The sequence below is a fragment of the Balaenoptera musculus genome, chromosome 14 (assembly GCF_009873245.2).
Source record: "Balaenoptera musculus isolate JJ_BM4_2016_0621 chromosome 14, mBalMus1.pri.v3, whole genome shotgun sequence".
NCBI lineage: Eukaryota > Metazoa > Chordata > Mammalia > Artiodactyla > Balaenopteridae > Balaenoptera > Balaenoptera musculus.
Window position 1 is genome coordinate 70,687,750 of NC_045798.1, and position 23,629 is coordinate 70,711,378.

Below are 23,629 nucleotides of genomic sequence, written 5' to 3' on the forward strand. Positions count from 1 at the left end.
GTACTTTCATTGATTTTCTAAAGCCTTCCACAAATAAGTACAATACAATTATACAGAATTAGAAATGTCAGGTGGAAAAATAAGTATCAAAACAGGGGATTTAAAAAATCATATGAGAGTAGTTTGTACAACTCTATAAAGTACATTTGAATTTCTAGATGAGATAACTTTTTCAGATATTAAACATTGTATACTTAACTGGTGCTGCATGAAGAGACAGTTAGACCAGGGGAACAGAAGAGAAGAATCCAGGAATAGACACAACTGTGTATGAAATTTTACTATATGATAGAGGTAGTATCTTAAATCAGTGATGAAAAGATTAATTTGTACGTAAGTTGTATTTGGACAGCTATCATGAGATAAGTTTGGATTAATTCTTCATAACATATTTATGGTAAATTCCAGGTGAGTTAGATTTTTAAATATAAGTTGAAACCATATAAGTAGCAGAAGAACACATAAGTGAATTACTTTATTATCTGGCATGGGAAAACCTTCTTGTCATTCAGAATTTGATTTCTCCTCCCCCAGACATCAACAATAACAATAAAAGCCTTTTGGGTGGCATAAATAACACAAGCAAAGAGACAAATGGGAAAAAGTATTTGCAACTTAAATAACAAGGTTTTAATGTCCCTAATACACAAAGAACTTCTAAAAATAGGAGAGATAAACCATTTTTAAAAACTGAACAAGAGATATGAGCCTTCCAGTCACACAAAAAAGGAATACAAATAACCCTTAAGCATATGAAAAGATGCTTGACCTTGATCATTGTAAAAGAAACACAGGCTAAAACAGTATTAAGATATGGCTTCAGACCTATCAAATAGAAAGCCAGATGTTTGACTATCTTCTCTATAGGTAAGCACAAGGTAAATGGTAAGTTGAGAAATCTTCAGAGATATATATTTAATTATTCATGAAAAAAATGTTATGATGCCTGGTATTTGCTTCAAAATAATCTGGTAAAGGGAGACTTTTGGATACATGAAACAAAGTTGGCCATGTATTGGTAATTTAGAAGCTGGGCCATCAGTATAAGGATGTACACTACTATTCCCTCAAATTTTGTATATGTTTGAAAGTGCTCATAATAAAAAGTAAAGGGAAAAAGGAGGAAATTCATACAGTTTCAAAGGATACCATAAAATTAAGCTAAAGGGAAATGTTTACCTTATAGAAAAAATAATTTTAGAGAAATAAAATTATACATTGGCTTAGAAGTGCACTTAATATGTGAGAATAATGATATATCAATGGAGAAAAACCTATTTAAAGCTGACTTGTGTTGAATTTTTACCCTTTATTTTCGGGGTGAGTAAGCTCAATGAATTCTTGGTCTATCTCTATTATATTATATCCCTTGACCATAAATTGAAACAAAATGAACACATTTAAAAATAGATTTGATTGCTCCAGTAAACACATTGGCCACCGTCAACAAATAAAAAGTTCAGTTAAGTTGATGTTGATTTATATTTGCAGTTTAGTTTGAATGTTCCATATAGGCGCACATCCATTAATTCTAAATAGCATTTAGGAAGTATCGAAATAAAAATTATCTTTGATAAACTTTGCTAACCGAACAAAATGCTATGGAATACACTGAAGAGAATGTTTTTTGTTTTTTTTTTTAATTTACACCCTCCCCCCCAACTTCCGTCCTTCCAGAAAATGCCTTCTGTTCTGATGCACAGGCTACAGGCCCCTAGAGTACTTCAGCCGTCCATAATTTAACTGTAACCTCCTGGACATGGATGTGGTGGTAGGAAGCCGTATTTCAAGGTCAGTTAATGAGAACCACCTTTAGGCTATCATTCAGATAATGAAGTGCTTGCTGTGAGAATCCCAGACCTCAAATGCTCTTACTGGAGCCCAACACAAACCAATCAAATAAAGATAAATGAGGAAATATTAAACATCTGTCCATTTAATGCTTGACAGTTTTATTTTATTGAAACCATCTACACTGAATGCAAAGTAGTATCAGTGATATTTTATTTGTCTACGATTTTAAGCTTTCTGAAGTACCTTAAGAATGGTTTTGTGAATTTAATAAGTTCAAGTCGCAAGGTCATAACTTGTCATGACATCCTTAAGATTGTTACTTGGAGAACTAGCAAAGTTTGCATGGGTTAGTCCATCTGTGTAGTAGTCATCCACACATATCTGTAGCATTTGCTAAGCTCCCCACTAGACAAATCGGAGTGTATCCTCAGAGCCATGCAAAATATCATGCAAAACAGGAGGTGCCAATGAGTGTTAGATGGACAAATGGATGCTTTCATACGGAAGCCCGGCTCTCTGAGCTCTGACCTATTCAACTGACAAGTTTATATGCTCTCTGCCAGCACAAATCTCACTTTCAAAAATTATAGTCCCTCTGTACTTTCTCTTTTCCCAGGTTATTTGAAATTGCTCTTCTGAAGATATAAATATTCTACTTTGAGGAAGTTTTTATACTCTTGTGCAACTTGAGCTCAGAAAAATGAGCTCAGGAAGCCAGACCTGGAAAGTACCAAGGTCATTATTTAATCTAAACATTCACTTTACAGATGAGGAAGGAAGGAGAATCCAAGCTCTGAACTTGGAGAGACACCACTTCCACCAACTGCCCAAAGACAAATTTCATTAATCATGACATTTGCATGGCTCTGAGAATCTTAAGTAGATTTATACACTAACACATATGTATTGAGCTCCTCCTATATGCCAACCACTATACTGGGCTCTGTGGATCCAGCAGTGGACAAGGAAATTAAATTCCTGAGCTAATGGAATTTATGTTGAACAAGAATGAAACAAAACAGGGTGAAAAAAAAAGAGATAGACAGTATGGGCAACCTCATTTGAGATATTCTAACTATGAAAATCATGTTCCCAGAGAAAATACCCTTCCCTCGTAAAACGAATATATTTCTACTTTCTACCTATCTAACCCAGTTTCCATTTCAAATCATAATGAACACCAGTCTTGGGGTTTCCTCTATTGGAAATGTCACCCCATAAATTAGGTAACTTCCCTGCACGTGATTTCTCATCTGTAAACTAAGGGCTAGACCACATGATTACTTAGATTGCCTTCTACCTTTTAGATTCTTCATTAAACAGAGCCTCATGGGCGTTGTGAATTCTTTTCCCTACTCTTTCCAGCCTCTTACCTTCCCACGAAAGGCTCTGAGGATGACGCTGCGGTTTCTGTATCGAAAAGACCTTCTGGCTCTTGTGGTATAGTTTGTGACACAGTGATAATGGCAGAGAGTCAGACACATTTCCTGAGACATGGCATTCCTCTGGCTTTTTCTTCCCTTTTAGATTCATAGAACCAAGAACTAACAATCCGATCAATCATTGTGCAGGAATAAACAATACTGCTAAACTTGTCAGCTTTTTGATCCTTCCCAGATCTATATTTTTAGCCCAGTTCTTGGAAAACAGCCTTTTTTTTTTTTACCAAGGCTCTTATTTTTCTTTGTGGTGGTGTATTTGCTGTGCCAAGGATAGACTATTGAGGTCACATGATTTTAGGACTCAGAAAATCACGTAGTAATAAAAGAAGAACAAAGCTAAATACAAAAGAAATTTCTTTAAAAATTACAAACTAAATGCAAAAGAATTGTATATATAAAATAATTCATCTTTAAAAGAAACCTGTGGGCTTCCCTTGTGGCGCAGTGGTTGAGAATCTGCCTGCCAACGCAGGGAACACGGGTTCGAGCCCTGGTCTGGGAGGATCCCACATGCCGCGGAACAACTGGGCCCGTGAGCCACAACTACTGAGCCTGCGCGTCTGGAGCCTGTGCTCCGCAACAAGAGAGGCCGCGATAGTGAGAGGCCCGCGCATCGCGATGAAGAGTGGCCCCCGCTTGCCGCAACTAGAGAAAGCCCTCGCACAGAAACGAAGACCCAACACAGCCAAACATAAATAATAAATAAATAATAAATAAATTTTTAAAAAAAGAAAAAGAAACCTGGAGGCAAACTATCTCGTACCCAGCTTAATATGTCAATTTCTTTAACTAGTCTATTGAAGACACTAAATAAATGACTTCCACAGTGCCAAGCTTTGCATTCATTTCAGGTGGAATTTATGTTCAATGCCACAAAATCTCCACCATCTTTCAGTTAAAGAAAAGACCCTGTGTAGGCTGCGGTAGAATTGATCCGTGTTAGCCAGGATTGTTGACTCTGGATTAGAGCCTGATTGGGAGGCAACCCCAGGCAGTTTATGGGCTGCAGATTGGCTACAGGTCAGAAATACATGGTAGGGCATGTAGTTGGCAAGTAGTAATAGTCTCATTTCTGTAAGTGACAATTAAACTCCCATGCGATGGTCCTGAATCTCCTCTCGTACCTAATTCCTCCCTATGCTATAAGGTTAAATGCAAGTTCATCTTCCTCTACAAAATCTGCTCTGACCATAGCAGTCCATGAAGATTATTGTTTTGTTTGAACTAAAAGCACAACTATTTGACTCATTTATCAACTAATCATGTTCCATCTTGTAAAATTATGTTGTATTTTCTTTCATCCGTATTCAACTTTTAAGTGTATGCATGCCTTGACAGAAACTAGATTATGGTTTACATTTTTGGAATTTTCATCTTTGGGTCTGATACTGTATATTGGAGGTATTTAACTAGATTTGCTCAAGACTTAGCCTTTTGTGACACTGTCACCAAAAATACTGCAAAAAGCATAATTAACTGTAGGCAACGTTTTAAAATGTGCTGATGTATCTTCTTGATTCTATTCTTTTCATTTTTCCAGGAAACCACAATATCCTCCAACTTTATCTTGTATTTAGGTAACCAGTAGCTTCAATTTCTTCCCTCTGATTATCAAGGATTGTGTCCAGGGAAGAATTTTGCTTTAATTACTTAACTCTCTTAGAATATTCAAATTTCATCTGTTTTTTTCACAAGAGAATTAACAGTTTTATCCGATTTTACTGGTGAAATGACAGACTTTATCACCCTTCAGAGGAGTTGCACATGAGCAAGTTCGGAAGGGAAAGAGAGACTAAGGTAGAGTGATGGTGGTGATGATAGACCTTAGGTGGGGGAAATCTTACAACTTTGACAACAATCTCCTCTAGCAACCCATTTGGCTCACAGACTAGAAGCAGCAACATCTTCAACCAAAAAGTCCTGGTAAGATATTTGGCACCAATCCAAACACAGAACCAAACACAGAACTGCTCACTGCCAGGCAGTTGATCAATGCAGACATTTTCTAAGAAGAATGTCACATCAGTAGTGGAGATATCTGTATCCCTGCATTAAGGAAGGCTGGTTGTTGATGGTTGCTATGCACCTCTTCCTGAGCAATGGTTATACTTTGTATAGATCTTAAAAAAGAAAAAGAGTACATTGACAGTCAGCAAACATCTACCCTGAGAGTCCTACTCAGTGAAGAAACGATAAGAGAGGAACGCTTTAGTGCAAAAATATATATTGGCAGCTCTGAAAACCCCTGACCTCAAAAACCATTCATTAATTAAAGAAATATACATCCATCAACCATAATACGTTTAGGAGGATTTAGCATCAGTAGGGTTCAAATTTTAGAAAATTCTAATGTAAAAACATTGTAAATCTTCCAAATGATGTAATAATACTGGCTGGCTAACTACCTAATCATCATCTTCATCATTATTTATCCAAAGACATGGAACCTTTTAGTTTTGACCCTGTACCAAAATGACAATGTAAAAAATAAAGTTTTGTTTAAATTGATGAATATGTGCATCATTTTCTTACATGTAGAAAAACGATTAGAATTATGTAGCGGTTTTCAGATATGTCCATGGAGCAGCCTGTTGTTGACGTTTGATTTTGATCACCTCAGAACTCCTGAAGGGCACAATGTTTTCCTGATTGTAGAGGTGAGGAAATATTCCTCCTTCTCACATAGTAGGAGAGAAATGTTTCTATTCTAGGGACGTCTTCATAAGCCTCCCTCTATCCATCTGTGTAACCCACAAATCAGAAAGTTGTACCAAATGGCAAATCATTTTGCTAACCTCAAGTGTGGAAAGTACATCAAGTATTTAGTGGGTGATGGTGTAATTCAAAGGTATGTGGTGGTAGTTTCCGTGTCATCACTGTTTTTGGCATTAGCCCTTGGCATCACCCATAGCCGTTGTAACAACAGAAGAAATTAAAACCAAGGCAGGAGAGGTTAGGGCAGTGGGTGAAATGGCAAGTGATGTTCCTTCAGGAGAATATTAGCAGAATTACCATAGTTATGCCTCTGAAGAGCTCTTCCCTTTTTTCAAGGCCTAGAAAATATTCGGCAGATTTGCCAAATACAGCATATTTGCCCGTGGAGAACAGAGGGTTCAGCATTTCAGAACGTAAGATTTTAAAACATTGCTTTTGAAATGAGTTTAAATCAGTGTTTTTAAAGGTTGTCATTTCAGCTGTGAAATTTTTTAAATTAAAAAGGAATATTTTGTATGCATATAATAGAAAGCTCATCCTGCAGGATTACATGCAGAATATTCCCCTAGGCTTTTCTCTTCCATTACTCATATGTAATTTCAGTCTCCCTCTAGCACACCTGCATCATCTTGGACAGTTTTTTCTATTCCCTGTGACTCTTTTTCCTAGCACCACACTCCTGTTTCCAAGAGACACTGGCTTAAAAAAAAAAAAAAAAAAGCTATAACTCTTTAAGTTCTACTATTGCTGTGTCAATAGCCGTGGTGGGTATCACATAGCTTTTTGTTCCATATTACCTGACATGATATAAAAAGATAGGTACTAAGTGAAATCATAGAAGAGTCCTTACTCCTGAAGCTGCTCTGAAGTAGTTAACTCACAGATTCACAGAATAGAGGCATTCCAATTTTTTACCCTTGAAAGCTAAATTTACGTTGCTTTGCAGGAAGGCAAAGGAAAACCAATTTTAATCATAAATACTATTTTTCCTCCTACACAGGCCCACCAAGACCATCACTATGACCGATGGAGACTATGATTATCTGATCAAACTCCTGGCCCTTGGAGATTCGGGGGTGGGGAAGACGACATTTCTTTACCGCTACACAGACAATAAATTCAATCCCAAGTTCATCACGACAGTAGGGATAGACTTTCGGGAAAAACGTGTGGTGAGTTTTTAACCATACTGTTAACTGGTTGCTGATCCTCCTATATAAGATAAGGATTAAGAAGCTGTGTTTATTGCATTGCAAGGTGACTGTCTTTTATCACATGAAATTCATAACCTGTCACTTTAATCCAATTTAAATATTATTTTTTACCATCTCAATTATAAATAACATTTTGCTTAGAAAAAGTTGAGTGGCACTGTCACTTGTCTCCAGAAGTACACAGGGCAACTAAAATCATTTATGGGTTTCTATAGTGTGTTTTCTATGAATTCTTAAGGAAACTTTCAAAACATGAATTAGTATCTAAAATCATTAGCTCTTGATCTGAGTTCCTCAATAAAAGCAAGTGTTCATTTCCCTATGCTTACAAGAAAAGTTAAAAGAATGATTGGCAAATAGCTGGAACATGAGCTTTGTGAGTTCTTGCTGCATTTGTATTTGTGTGTAGACTCAACCATCAATCACTAGCTTCTTATGAACAGAATGTGAGACCAATCCATGCTATTTTTCAAGATAAGGGATTTTAAGTGAGAATCACAACCACTTCCTTCTCCTATGCTAGACGCTAATGACAGGAATAAGGATATTGTGACATGTGAGACGTGTAACATAGGCACAGAAGCTTAGCCAGATTTACTGCCACCCAAGGTATTCTTGATTGCCAAGATGGCAGCGGCTTCCAGTTGATATCACAAATCCAAAAAAAAAAAAAACAAAGAAAATGATGTTGAGAAGTTAAATCATGGTTCCTTATAATGTCCTGTACCTTATCTGAAAGTCCAGTAGTGTAGTCTTAGCAAACTTGCTCCCAGCCCCTCCAGGGTTTTTCCTGTGCCTTCTCCCCTCCCAATTCCCCGCCCCCAACCCCAATCTAGGTATAAATCTTTGCAAAGTTTTCCCTTTAAAACATCTTCACTAAGCCATAAGTAAAAGAACTGGATAAATATTAAAATTGCTATGCTTTGTTTAAATAAGAGGCCATCATTTAAAAAATTTAAACTTTTCTAAAAAGAGCCTTTGAAGGAACGACTAGTAAGGAAAGACTTGAAATATCCTATGTAAACTTAATGAGAAATTCCATGTGTTTTTCATTTTGAAAGTCCAGTTCACAGTAGAGGATATTCAGGTATTTGTAAAGCATTTTACTGTTTTAAAAATGCCTTCACATCTGCTATTTCATTTAAGTTTGCAGTAACTCTGTAAAGTAGGAGGAGATGATGGGTCTCAATTTGCTAAAGGAAAATAAGATTCTGTGAACTTAAATGAAGAGTCTATATTTGAACCTAGAACTTGGGTCCTAAATCTAATGTTTGCGGCCTCCATGAGGAAATGACAGAAGGTGTCTAATTTAAGTTTGCAGGATGCCTAAATTGTTTTGAAAACCATACTTATACTTGACATTTAAAAGTGAGAGTATATGTGATACTTCCGGGAAAAAAAAACAGAGCAAATATTTATTTTGCACTATGAACTTTGATTATAGTAATGAAGAAAAAATATGCTGAGTGAACCCAGAGAATCTGAATGCTGACAAAATCCAAAGCAGTATCAACTGATGACATTTGTATTTTTTCAGGTTTATAACACACAGGGACCAAATGGGTCAACAGGGAAAGCATTTAAGGTGCATCTTCAGCTTTGGGACACAGCAGGACAAGAGCGGTAACAGTGAATTACTTTGTTTCTAGCTACAAGTATCTTAGGAAAACTTATTTTAATGTGAATGCTGTATGTGGTATGTGGACTTGTAAGGATATGCAACTCTCCTCCTGGTTTCAAAATAAACATTTGTATCAAAAAATAAAAATAAATTATTTGTAGTTAATCGACCATAACTAGCACTGTGTATTTGGTACAGATTTTAAAAATCAGATTTTCAGAAATCTCTGTGAAAATTCTTATGCATTGTCTTTGTACTTTGTAATGGGGGGAAAAAAAAAAACTTCTCCAGAATTTAATTAAATTGGGTGGGAAATTGACATTGTTACAAGTACTACTTGAAGAGGGAGTTGAAGAAAAGGGTGTTAATATCTTTCTCATCTCTTTCTGCCCTTACACACAGACTCACATCCTGTGTCCTTTGACTGGCTTTAGAGATTTTGGTCTCACCATCACCCTCCAGCTGGAATGTTTTACTCCCTTCCCACCTTCCCTGAGCCTCTCCTTTCACCAGGCCTGGCTCACATTACACCTGTTCGGCGGGGCTCTTCTGAACACCCCAAGTGAAACAAACTCCCTCTTTCTTGAACTTCTACATCTATTCTTCCATCCCTTAAATTACTCAATTAATTATATACCACCTTGCAGTAAGGTGAATCTTCTATTTTTATCTCTAACTGCTGGTCTTTGCTTCACTTGTGACCTTCTCACACCAACACAATTGTGAGCTTTATAAGGACAGAGGCCATACTTGGTTTTTCAGCCTCGTCTCTGGTACAACGTCCAAGTCAAGAGACACTCAGTAGACGGTAGTGTGGATTGTTTAGAGCTGGAGGTGCTATGCCATTATTTGATGAAAATATATTTCTTTGAGATTCAAACTTCCGGAGTGCGAAAGACCCCAAGCTAGTGAAGCTTTTCAATATTAGATTAAACAAAAATTGGCAATAGATTGTCAGAGAAGATATTTAGAAGGCACATACCTCCCAATTCTACATCACATGTCTTACAATGTTTATGCTGGTAAACACTTCAGTCTTTGAAACGAATCCAAAACATTCTCACTTTCAGTGAGTGTAAATGCCAGGAGAGGTGCTGGGCCCTCTCTGTGAGCTTTTTTGACTGTGAATTCCATTTACACACATCCTTCAACACGGCTGGTTCTTCTGAAGTCATTCCTTACAAGAATCTCTGTTCATATGTCAGTTTTGTTGTCACAAAGATGTATGTTTTACAGACCGATTTAATGCATTTTTTGAAGAAGGAATATGAGAAAATGTGGTTCCCATATGTCTTCGCACACGATATGTCAGCCTAGCATGATGGCAGGCTTCTCTCATCTGTCTCCTTAAGACAGCTGCTCCAGGAGTGAAATAGGAAATACTAGGGACAGTCTTAATACATCAAGGTTATTCATCCCTTGAGAATTTTGCATTCTGTATACAAAAGGTGCAGCTAAGCAGCAGGATAAACAATGCCTCACACCTCAACCCTGTGCCTGAGGACGCCTGGCATTATAACCCATGTAAGATAATGATTATTGCTAAAAGTCACATTATGGGAAGGAGGAAAAAAATCATACCCCTTATGTAAACCTAGAGGATGCAGGGCACAGACTTAGTTCTCAGTGAGGGAGAAAGAGCTATAATGTGCCCTGGGATCTGTTTTCTCATGGGGTCCTAGCTTTCCCCACCCTGGGGACACAATGAGGTTGGTGGGTGAAGCTAGAAATCAATAAGCTTTCCCCTGGAGTAAACCCTGGAAAGTAAGGGGGTTAACAAGGGTCCTGGGCTGAGTGGTCCAGGGTATGAAGCTGGTCCAGAGCAAGAGTATTTTACCCATGTTGTTGTGGATGCAGAAGTGTTTGCTCCAATGAGATCTTATCCAGCAAGTATGTTTTAAAGTAACTGTCATGTGCTGTGGGCAATGAGAGGGGGATAAGGCACAGTCTTATCCTCAAATGAGACACACACACACACACACACACTCTTAAGGAGAGGACAGAGAGCAGACTGTTGTGGCTGAGTTAGCCACACTCTTGTGGTTTGAGCAGGAGACAGTTTTGTGAGTACAGCTAGTTCCCAAAGACAGAGAACGAACCCTTCAATAAAAGCCCTGTAATCTCTGCGCTTCTAGTGACGGGTAGGAACAAATCCACAGGAAGAAAACTGAGTAAAACTTTTGGTATTTCATAATCATCACAAGTATGTCCTACCAAAGGAATCTTATTTTGGAAATAAAAAGTCATTAAAATATCTCTTCCCCCTGCTTTGGTATTGAAAGTATTGTTCTCTCTTGAAGTCATTTAACACTTTAATAATTTATATCCTTTGCTATGTTCTTTCTTTATTTCTTTATCTAAATTTGACAGACACTTAGCGAGCCAAAAATATGCTCAGGGCCATAGAAACACAATGGATAGCAAGTTAGAAACACAGCTCCTTTTTTCTTGGAGCTACAGGGGTAGAATTTGGACAAATAGATAATTGCAATAATAGCTTTAGGACAGTAACAGAAAAACAAAGAGTCGTTGTCAGGTGCACCAAGAGGGGTCCATAAGCTACGTGGGGGTGTTGGGAAGTCAGCGTGGGGAGGTGATACTGTTATATATAAATATATATACTCATACACAATATATAAGTGAATCTTATCCAGGCTAAAAGGATAGAAGGCAAAGGAAGCATGAAGGCGAGGTTACCCACAGGAATAACAGCATGTGTGAAAGCCCAGGGAGAGAGTGAACTTTCTAAGAACTAAAAGAAGATCAGCACGCCTGTGGGTAGTCAAGAGATGAGCTGGATAGATGAGCAAGGGTTAGTTCATGCAGAGACTTGACGGATTGTTGAAAAGTTCAGTCATTATCGTAAGCAAAGTACCATCATTTAAATGTTTTTAGCAGAGGATTTATATAATCAGTGGGAAGAAATCAGGGAAGGGGAGGATCCCATACAACACTGGAGACAGGAAGCCTGTTGAGAAGGCTGTTGAAATTATCCAGGTGGAAGATAATGGGTCCAAATCTAGAGTAGTGGCAGGGTACGCGGACAGAAATGAGAAAGTCAGGAGATATTTGTTGATTGCTTGTACATAGCAGGTGAAGTAGAAAGGCTGTGGTGACCAAGGAGGATGGATGGTGATGTCATTGACAGAAAATCAGGAGGAGGGGCCAGTTTGGTTTTAAACACATGAAGTTGAGGGTACCTTAGTTTCCTCCAAGTGGAAATATCAAACAAGTAACTGGGCACATGGTACGAAGGGCAGGAAAAATCTAGACCTATAAATTTGGGGTTCAACATATAGGTGATAATTGAGCCAGGGAAGTGAATGAGATTACCCAGTGAATATATGTAGAGGAAGAAGGGGTCAAGAATGGAACCCAGAGGAAACCCAACAATCTACAAATAGGCCAAAATAGGAGATCAAAAATTAGGAGAACATTTAGGATAGGAAGTGATACGCTTCTCTGTTTCAAAGTCATGTGCCTTTCTAAAAATCAATTGCCAAATTCACTTCTTTATCAGTATAACCCAAACCTTCTCTGGACCTTATGTGTGATCTCTTGTTTTGCCCATTGCTGACACTGAAGTGGATCTCAGAGCATCTTCAACTTCCCTGAGGATGTTGGGGTAGAAGGGGTTGGAACAAGAGAAAGTCTTTACATCGCACATGAAGGAGTGCATTCTTCAAAATCCTCCATTAGAGATGAGACTTCTTGCTTTCTCTCCTCAACTACCAAGTCTCTTTGCCCTTCCCTCATTGCCCTAATCAACGTCCTCTTTTTCCTTTCTTCACTGTCTTCCTTCTCCTTAAGAGACATGCATGCCAGCGTAAAGCTCAGTTTTACCCCTAAAGAGTGCTTATAAAAGAGTTTTCTCACCAATGTTGTTCTTCCTTACAAAAGAACCCTAGTTCCAGCTGCTAACAAGTTGTGGTTTTCTGCATGTAATCACAGGCATCCATTTTCAGGCTACCATGTGCCAAGCTTCCTTCTGGGCACAGACAGGAAATCTGAAAAGTATAAGTTAAAGTCCCAACTCTAAAGTGGCTTCTATTTTAATTGTGGGCCACGAGATGCCCGTGAGCCAATGAGAGAAAGATTCCAAGGGGCTGTGTAAGCAAGCGTGTGGTTGAAGGTTACAAACTCTTGCATACATACCTGCTATGGAACATAAAGCCGGGACGTGATCTTAAACAAATCTACAACCAGATGTTCTCCCCGACCCTTCAGCAGTCTTTCTGCCCATCAGGTAGACTAATCCAGAGGGATCCCATGGAGAGTTCATATCTGAAAGGGAAATAATGTTGTTTGTATTGTCATCAGAATGTGCATGTGGACTGACTTCCAGAACTATCCACTGTGCTTTTTTGGCAGATTCCGGAGCCTCACCACTGCATTTTTCAGAGATGCCATGGGTTTCTTATTAACGTTTGACCTCACCAGTCAACAGAGCTTCTTAAATGTCAGAAACTGGATGAGTAAGTGGGACCGAGTAACTTCCATTGGCCACGCTGCTTCTCTGCCTCACAAGATGAAACCAGATTGGGGACCACAGATTAACTCTAAAAAGTCACAGGTTTAGTGTTTCCTGTGTCACCTTCAAAGCAGTGGCTTTTATGTGGCTCATCCAAAGTGGCTTAAAATTGTGTTTTCCTTTGACGTCTTAGAAGAATCACCACCTGTATGTAAGGACTTTATTGTTGCAATTGACAGGCCATTAATTCCACTTATCCAGTAAGTCTTGAAGGATTTCTTAAAACTAAATGAGTGGTCACATCTACTCCATCTAGCCTGGTGGGGACACAGAAAAACAGCAGCGTTTTCTGAGGGGGCAACTGGTACCTACAGTGTGTGCCCTTGCACATGGGTTAACTAAAGTGTTAATTGACTAATGGGTTAATTAGGTGAGAAATTGTTTCAGAGCAGAGCAACCACATGAAAATACGGTAGTGTGTCGGTCAACAAGCTCACGTTGAAATTTCACTTCTTTTTTGAAAAGTGTTCAAATGTGAGGAAGACTGGTATAGAAAAATCTCCAGCCTTCATGGCAATTTAAACATAATATAAAGTTTCAAAGTAGCCTAATCAGTTATTAAAGCCAGATTGATATGTCAGCCCAGAAGTGTGGTATTTGATTTTTCCTTTATTTTTTAACTGATGTAGCACTAAAGACAGTATTTCATTTGCATGTTTTAAATTACAAATACCAGTTTTGATCCTAGTGGGACATTCCAACAGTCGCATGGGGCTGGTGCTACTTGTCATTTCTAGATTTGTCAGGGCTGTCTGTGGCCAGAGTGATATTTTTTAAAAGACTAGATCATATTATTCCTCTGCTCAAAGTCCTTTTGGGATTTCCCATCTCACTTGGAATTCCTCTTTAATTCACTTTTACTCTGCCCCAGCTCACCGGCCTCCAGCTAAAGGTCTCTCCCCTGAAAAGCACAATCCTGCCTTGGGGACTTTGATTTCTGTTCGCCTCTGCCTTGATTTCTCTTTTCCCATTTATAGCGTGTGTTAGTTCTTTCATCTCCTTCAAGTTCTTGTTCAAACCTTATCTATCTCTTGAGAGAAGCTTTCCCTGACAGCCCCATCTAAAACAGTGCTCTTCATCACTCTGTATGCCCTCAGTACACTTTCTATTTCATTTGGTCACTGCCACCACCTGACATTATTATATTATATTATATTATATTATATTATATTATATTATATTATATATATTATATTATGTTTATTATATTATATTATTTCTTTGTTTACTTATGGTTTTGGTTCTTTCTACCACTAGAATGTAAGCTCTATAAAGGTGCAGACTTGGTCTGCTTTGTTCCGTTGCAATACCCCAGATCACCTGGCTGAGTGTCTGGCTGTGTAGATTCTCAAATATATACGTATCTTATTATTACATATTACATATAATTAATAATATATATAAATGCTTTAAATGTAAGTTCACTAACAGTGGGGAAAAATACCAACAAATTCTGACTTAATTGTTTCTCCAAATGAGTGTTTATCCTAGGATCTGTCTCCATTTTCTTTTGCTATTACATTTCTTTATCCAAATTTTGGTGTTATTATTAGATTATGGGGAGATAAGGAGATAATAAGATTATTCAATTCTTTCAGAGACTGACTCGTTCATCATTTTTCAAGGTAGATGAGATGCTCCCTTATTACTAAAATTTCCAGGAGGATACAGTTGGGATTTAAGATAATTAATTGCCATATCTAATAAGGCTTTAATTTCTAACATCCAAGTAATTGATGTTATAGAGTAAGCCTTTGTCTTCTTCCTCTGACCTCAGCAAGGTTGCACATAGCTTGCCTTGAGGTAGACCGTAAAATAGTCCCGTACCCTTGAAAACATAGATTGACAAGTTTTTTATCATTTCCTTCCTTCCTTCCTCCCTCCCTCCCTTCCTTCTCCTTCTCCTCTCCTTCTCCTCCTTCTTCTCCTCCTCCTCCTCCTCCCCCCACCCACCCCCTTCTCTTTTAAACAGTGTCTCCTGGAGAAAAGAGAAAAACAAGTGACCTGTCTTAATATTGTTTCTACATGAATTTGTGGTGGTTCAAAAATGTTCTGCTCTTATGGATCATCACCTTGAACTTCAGGAAAGGGAAATGTAGCAGCCTCCTAAAGGAAAGAGCAAACTTGTGTACTTTAAGATCACGTTCTATTATCTCCACTTATATTTGAAGAACAAATGGAATGAAAAACAGTATGTTCATCTCAAAGGGCATTTCCCCAGATATAGAGGAGCACTGATAGGTATTCATACAAGTGCTTCATATACACTCTTATTAATCTTCACAACCTGCAACCTGTGAGGAATTATCTCCATTTTCTAGATGAGGAAACTGTGGCTGGGAAGAGTTAAGCAACTTGGCTAATATAACATAACTCGTAAGCAGCCAAGCTGCAGATGAACAATTAGATTAGGACTCTGAAGTATGAGCAGTCATTTGACATCACTTGTTTATAACTAACTTGCTGTTTCCATCTGTTTTCTTTCCAAGGCCAACTGCAAGCAAATGCTTATTGTGAAAATCCAGATATAGTATTAATTGGCAACAAGGCAGACCTGCCAGATCAGAGAGAAGTCAACGAACGGCAAGCCCGGGACCTGGCTGACAAATACGGGTAAGTCAGTCACGTGGAGATGTTCTCTAAACCTGCACACTGCTGCTTAGTAATGGGGTAGGGTCACGAGATTGATATTAGAAGGGATCCCTTTGATTCAGGAATGTCGCATGAATGAAAAAGATCTTCCAGAGGAATATATGTGATGTTTTTAATGAACTATTTCATAATAATAGCAGTTAACATTTGCTGAATGCTTATTATGTGCTAGCAACTGTTGTTCCTAAGCTTTAACTCATCTAACCCCTCATAATCATATATAGGAAATCTAGAGTTATCCCATTTTATATATGAGTAATTGAGACACAGAGAGATTGAGTAACTGATGGAAGGCCACATAGCTAGTAAGTAGTAGAGCTAGAATTCAACCCAGGCAGACTGAGATCAGAGTCTATGCTTTTCAACACTGTACTCTCCTGCCTCTCAATCAATAACTACAAAACTCTAAGAAATAATACCTGACCTGGTCATAATATTGCAATCATTATCCTAGCTGAGCTTAAATGGCAGCTTTTAAAATTTTTTAAATATTCCATGTAATTATAAATTCACTCCCAAGGCAGAAATTGTCATTCTTTTTCAAATGTAAGCATCTTTGCCAAATCTGTGCATTTTTTACTGAAGGATTCTCCTTGAAAGCTTTATAAATGTACGTGTCTTTTTGACACTTTGGATTCCAAATAAATATAGACTGTATTCACATAAATATCCTATACAGTGCCTGCTTAAATTCTAAATCAGACTTCTAGATAACTGATTGGAGGGAAGTAATAGTTTTAATGGCAATATTGATCACTAGTTTAGGCATTTTTTACCCTCTTAATTTTTAAGAATCAGTGATGATGCTTTGGCTTCAAGTCCCTGATCACCTCCTGTATCAGTTTCCTTGCCCATAAAAGTTGTTACACCCATACTAAAAAGAAACCCACCAGCTTTCACTCACTGAGGAAAAACAAGGATGTTTTCCAACTCAGCCAGCAAAATCGTGATTATTTCACAATCTCTCAGCCAGCCATGTTTTTGCATGTGTGACTCATTGGCACATCTTGTTGTATCTTTTCTGGTTCCTTCCTCTTAAAAATATTTGTCATCTCTTCCATGCTAGCATACCATATTTTGAAACAAGTGCAGCGACTGGCCAGAATGTGGAAAAGGCTGTGGAAACCCTTCTGGACTTAATAATGAAACGAATGGAACAGTGTGTAGAGAAGACCCAAGTCCCTGACACTGTCAATGGTGGTAGTTCTGGGAAGCTGGATGGGGACAAACCAGCAGAGAAGAAGTGTGCCTGCTAAACTTTACCCTAGGAACTGATCATCCAGAACCCCACGCAAGCATCGCTTCCAAAAAGAGTGACAAACCACACAATTGTTGTTGAGTAGACCATGCATAATGGCATGTCTTTCTTTTTCTGCCAGAAAAATCTATTTTAAGAAGTCAGAGTTGTCAACAGTGTTCAAAAGAGTTGACCAGTTGTCCCTGAGGCCCCTCCAAACAAGATCAAAGATTTTCCATTGTCATCATACCATCATGGATGCTCAATTTGTTTTCCTTATAAAGAAGATGAGTATATAAGAGAGTATACAAGAAGAAATATCAGGGAGTTTTCAGTCAGAACCAAAGGTACCTTGTCACATTGGGGACAAGAATAATCTTCCAAAGGGATAACATAGAAAGATGACTTTTTTAAAAGGTTGGATTTACTTCTTATATAGAATCTGATTTGTACTTTTATAGGTTTGCATTGGGGGAAACATATTAGCTAAAAATGCATATACACAAAAAAGAATTCTAAGTGGTTCATTAAGAGTGGCATTACTATGTACATCCTATAAGCTGTGCTAGAATGACTACCTTATGGGAGGATGAATGTCAGACTTCTGAGAAAATGTAGGAGACTGTGTAATAATGCCATTTGTATATTCTTAATAAATGGCAGATAGACAAGAATAGGACTGTGAATGACAGAAGACAAGAGAAATGCCCAGGGAGAAAAATGAAGGTATGGGAACATGGCATTTGGGCAACTGAAATTAAATGTATCTGTTACAGATGTCTGGGAGAGATACTTAGCCAAATTTCACTCAAGCCAATTAGAAGCTGACATTATCAGTTGGAATTAAGAGAGTCTCCAGAGGTTTGCATTTCCAACAAAATTTTAGAAATTGGTGTAGTGTTCAGCTTCACATTTCATATTTCTTAGCAATCATGATAAAAAGTCACAAGGAGAAATTAAAGATTGCTGTTTATTAACTATCTCTTTATGCACTCAAGAAAAACTATTTAGCCTTAATTTTTTTAGATAAAATATGTTGGTGATATGAAATAAAAAGTGACTATTAATTCTAGGTTTCTTTCTGATTTACAAAGTACTGGAAACTCTAAATCACATTACTCTCCTCCAACCCACACCCACCCCTGGCTTTGAATCAATTGTAAAAATAGAGGAGTGTCACTTTGTAGATCAACAACTTCAGAATAATGATGGATCGATTTTATGGTCACTCTGAATTTTCGTGTCATTTATCACATAAAAATTGATGATACATCATGCCATATTACAGTGTATTTAGCATCTGTTTTTATTTTGCCTAAGGCAAAACACCTATGCTTGAACTATATTGGGGGGTTGGCAGAGATGGAGGTGTATCTTATCTAAGCAAAAATTTTGTTAATGGCTTTATTTTTCACATAATGCTGTCTTTTCTTTCTAAAAATGATCACAAAGGTATTTTCCATTGGCCTATTATTATTGCGTCTAAACATTGGCTTTTGATTTAGTTTTTGATAAACATAAGCCACTCCTATTACTATTATTTATGTACTTCAGTCAATTTTGTCAGTAACAAAGTCATCATACTTTAGGTTTTCTCTTTTTATTGTGAATATATGATTTTTCTACAGGATAGTTCCTCTTTGTAGAAAAATTTGCCAATTAAACTTCACTTTTCTAGACTCTCTGTATATTTTTTGTTAAGTTACAAACATAGGAAACTCTATATCCCAGTCCCCCACCTTTAACCTCCGTCTACCGACCTCCACTGGGTGTCAATCAGTTTTAGGAACACAGATCCAAGGGACTGTCTAGTTACAAGACCCAGAAATGTGCCATGAATCCAGGTAATTTGGAAGCTTTAATGGAGTTAGTCCTTAACAGATTAACAAATTCTTACTGTCAGCTGCCCAGGTCCTCTGATTTCTGCAGCACGATGCCAACTTCTAAGGTTGGTCATGAGTGGGTATTCGCTCCCAGGATGCTTTTCTCTATGATGCTATTCATGACCTCAGTGCCTGTGCCAGGAGGATAGAAAGCTGTTAGCTATCGTCAAAGATGTTTCTTCTGAAACGAATATGAGCAAAAACAATGTAACCATTGGTGTGGCAAAATTTGGTGAACTTTTGGGTCATTAAGTCGATTTCTCCTTTGGATTCAAATTATGATGCCCCCTGCATTTCCACAACAGGGAATACTTAGCCTTTCTAAAATCCAAAAAGCATTTTATTTTGGATATGTCTTTTTGTTTCTATTTATTTTCCAGTTACATGATTGATTTACTTATCCAAGATTCTGTCACTGTCAGTCATTTAACAAGCCTTTATTCAGGGTCTATTTTAAGATCATTATTTGATAGCCACAGCATGAAGCAGAGGGTGATGATGCTTATAATTAAAGAACTATTCCTATAAAAATAACAATTATTGGGTAATAATCTCAAGAGGAATGAAATTTAAAACAGACAAGAAAATTAATTTAAAATAGTATTCTAATTATAAATAAACACTTAATCTAAAAAAAATGTTTTCTCTGTCAAGTTTGACATAAGACCCTGAAGTCTATGTAACCATTATTAGTAACAATTACTCTTTCATTATTTCAGAATTAATTATTCTGTATGATTCATTTTACAATTTCAAATTGACTTGGGGTCATGAAGTATACAGACTGCTTTTAAAGAATTGCATACACCCTTTAATACACAGCAATATGTATTACTTATTTCGTCCCAAATGCTTTAGTTAACCATATCATATTTTGGAGAATTATTTAAAATGTACATGAAGTTCCTTTCTGATATAGAAACCATTTTGGAAGTGTTTACACTGGTTTAATGTTTACATTGCTCTAACACAGTGCCTCAGAGACCGCCTTGACCAAATTTGTCTCCAGCCCCATAGCTTATTTCCTATAATACCATGTTGTAGGAAGGCCTCACAGAGACACTAATGCAGCTAAAGGTATTCTGAGGTCTTCAGCAAAGGGTATAAGAATCTTATTCAAATCTGGAGATTATTACCACCATCTCCTGGTCACTTTTTGGGGAGTGGGCATTATTTGAGACTCTGTGATTAGGTACAAGGTTACCTTTTAATGTAAAAAAAAAAAAAAGGTCCTTTGAAAAATGTATCAAATATAGTTGAGAGAACATGTTTGTCTTGGTGTGATGAGGGTAACAAGTCACAAATTGGCAGAAAAAATATGCTAAATGCTGGGAGTTGAGCTTGTGGGTCTCTACATAAGAATTTCAAAACTCTGGCCAGTCCCACTCCAGCCAATTTGCTATCATTTCCATATTATCAGCTATCACTCTGCAAAAAATTTGAAACCAGCGTTTTCTAAAGCAAATATTGTATCTGTTGTTTTTAACCAGATGGGACATTCTATGTATCAGTGGGTGTCTTTGTTATGCTTCTAGTATGTTATTCTCTGGCAATCTGTACAGATAGGAGGAACGGGGCAAGAGTTTTTATCAGGCGTTTCTTGTCTTCTTTATAAGAGAGAGAAACTTGACCATAGAGAAGGACTCACTACACTAAAAGATAGTCTAATAACAGCTGAAATATTCTTTAAAGTGTAAATTTTGTCCACTGGGAATCAACAAATTTGATGAAGCTCATATACATTCTCACCAATGGAGTGGGTGCATCGGTTAGAAGGCGAAGCAATATGTGTAAAGAGATACAGTGTATAACTAGGTGTAGCATATAACCTGGAACTAAAAAATTTGAGGGAGAATCCTCATCCATAAGGAATTTTTGAGATTAAAACTCTAATTGTAAAGAGATAATATTGAAGTTTCTGGTGTCCTAAGATACTTAATAACTCTTTAAAAGGAAGATCTGGGAGCTCCATTAGCCAAAGTGATAGAAAAGTTGTCTTTCACCTTCTACTCCCAAGCTTTAAAGCATTAAAAGAAGTCTAGTGTATTTGAATATTTTAGGGAAAGCTTTATCATTTTTAAAGATTCCAAGATACTGTCTATATTTGAAAAGCTTGTCTAAGAATTCACCAAAAGCTGTATTTTCTTCTTGATCTTTGACCAAAGTGGTATAAGTTGATTTCTGGGGAGAGTGCTGAGATCTTAAATCTGGAAGGTAGATAGAGAGTATTCTCTGAGCTGAGTGCTGTCTCAATGCTTTATAAATCTATGGAGATACTCGTCTCATAAAGTAGAACTGATAAAAATAAAACATTGTTAGCTGAATAGGGAATTTTATAAACTTATTGCCTTGGAGTTCTTGGGTAGACACTCAACCACATTGACGTTGTTGAGCAAGAACTATAGAGATTAGAGATTAAAGTTGTCTAAATAGAGTTTCTAACTATGGCAGAACATGGAGAAGACCATACTTACAAGGTTGATTTTTAGGCAGGAAAAAAAAAAAAAAAGACAGTAACAGAAAGAGGTTTGTAACCAGATCTATGGCAAATATTTATCCATTATTTTTATCTACCAACGAGAGGTTTATGCCCTTAGAACTAAGCTAATAAAAATATTTAAACACTAAATATTTCATGATTGGCATCAAAATTTGGGAAAATTAGAAACATTTACTCTATCTGAATCAAATTTTCTCATAAATTGCACTTTAATTTTTTAAGAAGTAGCATCACAAAGGTGCCTTTCTGCAGAGCTCTTTTTACCAACAGCCTATGGTTGAGATATTTTCTAAATTCATATTTAGAGAGAATAACAAGCAAACAAACAAAACCATGAGTACCAAAATAATGGAGTTATTTAAAAAGGGTGTTATCTTTTGAAGAAAAAGAGTACAAAGAAATTGTCTTTGAATTGAGTTATTTAAATCTGTTTCCGAGTTCATTTTCTTTCCAACCGGTCGTGGAAGTCATGGCTATTATCCCTCAGTCAACTTAGTCATTAGCAAGTTCTGTAGGAGCCGCATGTCTGTTCTTAACCTAATGGATCCCTTATTTAACCAATGGCTGTTGTCCTTATGTCTGTTGGCACATCAAAATAGTATCTGTCCCTAGCAAAGTAATAACATACGCTTATCCTTACTCTCCTCTTCTTCAGGTTATCTTTTCAAATGTTCTTTGAGAGGAAGCCTAGTATTATAGAAAGGAAAGTGGCCAAAAAGAACAATTTGGGGGCCATGGGTATGTCATTAAATATGACTTCTCCAAGTAGGAGGCTTATAAATCCTGCATGCCTCACAGGGTTCAAGTCGGGCCCAAAGGAGAACATATATAGAAACTGGTTTGTAAATTATGTTCCATTTCATAAGCTGACACTATTATCCCAAGCTAAGAATAATAAAATATCACAGTCATACTTTCACGACCATACTTTCACAAGTGTTATAGCAGGGACAAAACACTAATTTTAGTAGAGATGTTGGAAACTCGAAATGGGTAGTCGGCTCACAGTCATTGTGTTTGATTGAAAATGTTTAATATATCTCAAGTTATTGAAAAACTATGAGTTCTATTTCATTTTGTAGGTCATCTTGTATTTCTTTCAGGAATCCAATTACATTCTAGATAGTATATTACAATCTGGTCAAAATCCTCCTTGTATAAATAGGGCTTCTGTGCCCATAGCCTTATAAAAGATACTGACTGTATCTGAAATTATTTGAGCAAAATAAGTTATCCCACTTAATGTGTTAAAAGTAGGCAACGCTCTGGCATAATACTGAAGTGCTTCACTGTACCCCAATGGTCTACATTTAAGTGATATTATCCTCATTTTTAGGCTAAGCACGTTCGATTGTTTTGTCTGTCATTTACTCAGATCTCTGTTTTGTCTAGTGCCATGAATGTAAATTAAAACCTTAAACATGGAGTTTTTATTCTCTGTGCCCCTGAATAGACTGTGGTGCCTGACAGACACTGTTAGGTCAGTATTTTGTTGTACCAAAGTTCTAGTAGCTTCAGAAATCAGAGCATCCAATGATTTTGTGGTGTGTGGGTTTCAAAACTATGGTTGAGAACTGTATTCAGTGATTGTTTCTGCACACTTTTCAAATAAAAATGCATTTTTATCAATTATTTTGTATATTCAAAGCAATCTTATTTCTGTGCTGAAGTTGAAGGAATGGTGGATGGGGAACGTTAAATCACTATCAGTATGGGAATCGTATCCCATTAAAAGTGATATTTATCAAGAGCTAGGAAAGAAGTGATTTGGATTTGGCCAAGTGGTTTTTATCCATCTCTCTAAACTTTCTAATTTATTATTTGTTTAAAGGCTGGAATTTCCAAGGGACCTTTTCTAATAATTTTTAATGATGCATTTATAAAATTAGCAGTTAGCATGTTACAGTATTCCATGGTATGTCAACACCTCAGTGTATTATAACCTATTTCTTCACCATAATAAAATGCTCAGGCGGGTGGTAGTACCTCCTTTAGTTACAGACTGGTGACAGGACCGATGTTCAAGGCCAATTCAAGACC

At 37.2% G+C, this 23,629-nt stretch overlaps 1 protein-coding gene across 3 annotated transcripts in view; it reads left to right on the forward strand.

The window, feature by feature from the left end:
* RAB27B (RAB27B, member RAS oncogene family) overlaps positions 1 to 23,221 on the forward strand; it is a 166,120-nt gene extending 142,899 nt beyond the window's left edge. For 2 of the 3 annotated variants that reach the window (XM_036823750.1, XM_036823748.1), the window contains exons 2-6: positions 6,952 to 7,123; positions 8,703 to 8,788; positions 13,158 to 13,261; positions 15,807 to 15,930; positions 17,036 to 23,221. In XM_036823750.1, coding sequence (XP_036679645.1) covers positions 6,971 to 7,123; positions 8,703 to 8,788; positions 13,158 to 13,261; positions 15,807 to 15,930; positions 17,036 to 17,225 — 657 coding nt within the window. In that variant the 5' untranslated portion in view covers positions 6,952 to 6,970 and the 3' untranslated portion in view covers positions 17,226 to 23,221. Of the gene's footprint in view, positions 1 to 6,287; positions 6,365 to 6,951; positions 7,124 to 8,702; positions 8,789 to 13,157; positions 13,262 to 15,806; positions 15,931 to 17,035 lie in introns of all 3 variants that reach the window. The other variant, XM_036823749.1, reaches the window with a different exon arrangement.
* The last annotated feature ends 408 nt before the right edge of the window (positions 23,222 to 23,629 follow it).